The 4,842-nt window shown below is 41.0% G+C and overlaps 1 protein-coding gene across 1 annotated transcript in view; it reads left to right on the plus strand.

Moving 5' to 3' along the window:
• The first annotated feature begins 428 nt into the window (after nucleotides 1-428).
• Nucleotides 429-4,842, plus strand: part of KCNQ5 (potassium voltage-gated channel, KQT-like subfamily, member 5) — a 42,631-nt gene continuing 38,217 nt past the window's right edge. The window contains exons 1-2 of the mRNA XM_010284420.1: nucleotides 429-485; nucleotides 3,124-3,234. Coding sequence (XP_010282722.1) covers nucleotides 429-485; nucleotides 3,124-3,234 — 168 coding nt within the window. The remainder of the gene's footprint in view (nucleotides 486-3,123; nucleotides 3,235-4,842) is intronic.

Raw genomic sequence — 4,842 nt, forward strand, 5'->3', positions numbered from 1 at the left:
ACCTAGGTACTGATGTCCTTGCAAGATTGTAATCCCCAAAAGGTCCCATATAATTTCCTCCAGTCACTTTTGAACTTTGGTCACTTCTCGCTTTACCACCTGTGGGATCCAGCCTTCCCTCACAGTGCTAGCTGTGACTTCTGTCTGCTTCTTTATTATCAGTGATGTCTGGAAATTGCTCATGTTGTTGTGGTCTCACATCCAGTAGTTTTCCACACCCTGTTCAGTAAATTTAACCTCAGGATTATGCCAGTCTGGGCCTGGCCAGTGGTTTAGCCATTTGCTTGCAGCACTAACAAAAATACCAAGGACTATTCCTGAACTTGACCCTGAAGTTGTCTGGAAAAATATTTTCTTAGTTGTGTGATGAGAGGAATATAAAACGAAGATCTAATCCATTTGTTCAGTGTTGAGTAAGATAATACAGCATGGTGCTGACACCCATTCGCCCACGTAAAGACCGTCCTGAGATAAAACAGCTCAAAGTGAGCATGAAGCCACTGATACTCTTAATCATATACTGATACCATCAAGTCTTCAGGACCTAAAAGAATGGGGGGAAAAGCTTTAATATGATCCTGTTGTTTTCTTTGGAGAAATTCCAGAGATACAGTCTGTGTGACTGCTTCTGGTTTTGGATCGCTCCCAGATGTCAGTTCCCAGAGGTTCAAGTTTATCTTTGACTTCTTCAGAAGACAGGTCAGTGGCCATATCATTAATATGCAGATGACACTTAGTTCTGTTTCCTTCTTGTCAGCCCAGGCAGGAGATATCTGTGTACTTTCCAGCGTCTGGCAGAGATAGGAAGCTGCACAGAAGCCAAGAAACTGGGTTTATTCCAGAGCTGTAAACTGCTTTGTGATGACTGTCCTGGAAACACATTTTGAGGAACTTTTATTCAGGGATTCATTTGTTCAAGTGCCTCATTGCTCTCGGGGTCTTAACAGCCTCAAACTCTTTTGCATTTGGCCTTTGATGAGAAGAGCTGGAAATAACCTCTTCAGCAAACAAAGGAACGCAAAGCCTCTCTGTCAGGCCAAGAGCGTGGTTGCATCAGCTCACCTCTGCCAGAAAAGAAGGAGCTGCATTCCCATCTCCCTTCCTCCTCATCACTCAATCTCAGCCACACACTGCCTTGTGCAGGCTCTGGAGCTTGTTAGGTGCCACCTAACACAACTCAGCAAAACATCAGAAAGAAACCACGCAGAAATGTGCATAACTCTTTCCACCTTTCTGGGTTGCATTGGCTCTCCAAAGAGTCCAGCAAAAGCTGGGAAGAGGGGGTGGAAAGGGGAAGTGAAGAAGAGCAAGGAAGGAGAGTGAGACCTGATAAGTATGCAAGGTGGTGTGCCTGCGACGAGGCTTGTGTTACAAAACTTGAGACTTGATAACCACTTGAAATTTCAGCTGCAGCCTTAGTTCAGCTCACTGTCTTCTAGTCACTATGGCTTTCTCAGGGTAAATTACACCCACAGCTTGCTCCCAACAATGGGAGCAATTAAAAGCACTGTTTACTATCTACAGAGCCCTAAATAGTTGAAATCTAATTACTTCCAAAAGATTTTCCTTCTTTTGTCCTGTGGTGACCCTGGCATTAAATAGAATTGCTTTGGCTGTCTTGCCTAGGAATGAACTTTGAGGAAGCTGGAAACAAAATAATGTCTCTAGAAGGCATTTTCCTGAAGAATTTGTTCCTGCCAGAGTATTTGCTAAGCCTGAACTTGCCCACATTTGGTACACGATGTAAAATAATTCTCCATGCACATGTTCTCAGCTAATAACAGGCCCCAGAGTCCTTGGCATTCAGCCTACAGTTGTCTATCTTTGTCCTTTAGCATCGTGTGCCGTTGCCTGAGCACGTGCCCTGCAGCCTCCCACCCGGCCTTCGGAAATCCTCTGGTCTGCCCACACCTCCTCCTGCTGCCCGCACCAGGCAGCGGGGTAGGTCCAAACTCCCCAAGGGGGAAGTGCAGAGACATGACTTTCTCCTGCCAGGCCAGTCCCCAGATTTGGGACTGGCATGATGCCCAAGCCAAGGGTAGCCTGGAGGATATTTCCTTGGGTTGGAGAAGACCCTCAGCCACACACAGACATGAACTATAATCTTTTGCCTTGGCGACATGCTCAGTAAACCACAACCACACACCATTATCCCAGGGGCATTTGCATATGCGCTGCATTTCTACATGGCCTGTGGTCAATGAGTTGCGTGTGGGGAGCCCTCCCTTGTGTACCAAACTCTGCTGTCGTCTGCTCTGGTGCTACATGGCAGGGGTGCTGGCCTCCGCAGCACAGCTCTCGAAACGTCTGTATGATGAGCCTCTGATTGCACTCACCACATGGAAGGATTACAGGTGGCCCTCTCTTCCTCTTCGACCTCTCCCCACGTAGGTCCAACAGCCTGAGGTACCTCTGCATCTGCTGCTGTGAGTAGTCTTTGGAGCTTCGTGTCAGGAGTGATGTAGGTCTATCTGGGCCTGTCATAAGGAAGGGGAAAGGACTAGGAACTTCTTAAAGTTCCTTCCAGCTGTTGATTAGTGTTTTTTGTGTTTCAGAAGATGATCCACTTCAAATTGTACTGATGGGCTTGTAGAAAATGCAGCTGCTTTTTGCTTTTCCTTTGACTTTATCTCATCTGTGAACTTCAACTTCCTTTTAGCCCTACTATATTTTTTGAATATGATCTCTGTGTAATTTATATTTGTATAAGTTATGCAAATAGATACAGTTGTATTTCCCTGCTGAAAATAGGTGAAACACCTTTACATCCATGGAAAAGAACACCTTTTTCCACCTGACTCACATGATTTCCCATCACCACCACTTTGAGATCCCAGACCTTCTGTTTTATTATTTTTAAAACTTATTTATTGCTTATTTAGGTATTTTTCTCACATTTTTTACTTATCTCAGTTTCATTCAGTCATAAACAGTATTAGGTTTTCATAGAAAAATTTATTCTTATTAATTTATTTATGTATGCTTTTCTTTTAGAAACAGCTATATATATTTCATGCATCTTGGATTATTTAGTGGAAATGCTGTTTCATGCCATGTAAATAATATGCAACTAATGTCTCAGTGATTTCTGGTAAACCATGATGTTCATTCATTTATTTTTAGATCACATTGACAACCATTGGCTACGGAGACAAAACTCCTCTTACTTGGCTTGGAAGGTTGCTTTCTGCAGGATTTGCTCTACTTGGCATTTCTTTCTTTGCACTACCTGCCGTGAGTATGCTTTTAAAAATTGTGAGAAGGTAATAACAAACACTTTAGCAAAGCCTGTTGCGATAGGACAAGGGGTAATGGTTTTAAACTAAAAGAGGGTAAATTTAGACCAGATAGAAGGAAGAAATTTTTCACACTGAGGGTGGTGAAACCCTGGCACAGGTTGCCCAGAGAGGTGGCAGATGCCCCATCCCTGGAAACATTCCAGGTCAGATATTGGACGGGGCTCTGAGCAACCTGGTCTAGTTGAAGATGTCCCTGCTCATTGCAGGGGGGTTGGACTAGATGAGCTTTAAAGGTCCCTTCCAACCCAAATTATTCTATGTTTCTATTATTCTAACAGAAAATTCCATAGCTCCTACCACTGTTACGTTGCAAAAAGCTGAAGGAAGCTCTCTTCGTGAAGGCTTTTTGCTCTGTGACAGCACTGGCGAACTGCTATCCAAAATCCAAAGGAAAGATTTGGTGTTGCTGTCATTGCTTGAGTTTTGGGGAGTTTCTTTGGCAAGCACAAAACTGGAAAATGATCCTAAATTAGGTAGCATACTATTATGTAAGTTTGAAATACCTTTCTTTTGTTATGAATTGCGGCTCATCTATTACTGCTTTTCTTTCGTATTTTTTAAAAGAAAATCAGCTAATACATTTTTCTGAATTAGTTTCTATTGAAAAAAGGCAGATATTTCTGATAGGTTGTCTTGTATGACCATGTTCAGGCTACCAACAGAGAGTAGTAGAAGCATTAAATCAACCAGAAGTTGATGTCGTTGAATGTAAAAATGCAACTACCATTTTCTGTGAATGATTGTAAATATACGTGACAGTTTATTTATTTTGCTTTTATCAACGTTCAAGAGATTTTAATGGTAATGGTAATCATCTAGTGGCTGAATTATAATGTAACTTCAGAAATAACTTCATTTTTGTGAATGAATTTCCTTTCTTTTTTAAATTAGTATTGAATAAACATGAAATCAGAAGTGACATTTGTATATTGTTGCATTGCATCCTGTGCAACATGTACGGAAAATCAATATTTTAATACTCTAATTCATTATCTATAGATCACTATAAAGTATGTATGTTATAATAATACATTTGTTTTCAATCATATAGACAAACCAAGATTAAAAGTCAGCATTTGCCAACAGCATTGAATCATCTAGTGTACTGCATTTGAGCATGTCTGGCATATTTCAATGCATTCTAATTATAATTATAGTACATTACCTGTTTGTGAATCTTTAACATTTAATGGCATCTACTGTAATTAATTCTCTTTGTTACCTAGTCACCACTAACAAGAATGCTAGCAGGACTACAATGATCATGTAAAAGATGAATAACCTTACATATTAGAGATGCCAGAACTTTTGTTCCGTATGTCATATCTATGTACTGATACTCATTTTCCTCACAAACACTTTTGTGTTGGATCTGACTGTACAACAAGGTATACGTGTGAATCTTGTACATTTCTAATATTATTTTATCCTGACTAAGAATCAAGTGGAAGTATTCCTCCTCATTACGGAGACATGTCCAGCAGAAATATTACACTCCTTGCATGCCAAGGAGGGAAACATTCTCAGTCTTTGGGTCTGTTCA

This window comes from Phaethon lepturus, unplaced genomic scaffold, assembly GCF_000687285.1.
Source record: "Phaethon lepturus isolate BGI_N335 unplaced genomic scaffold, ASM68728v1 scaffold4113, whole genome shotgun sequence".
NCBI classification, from domain to species: Eukaryota; Metazoa; Chordata; class Aves; order Phaethontiformes; family Phaethontidae; genus Phaethon; species Phaethon lepturus.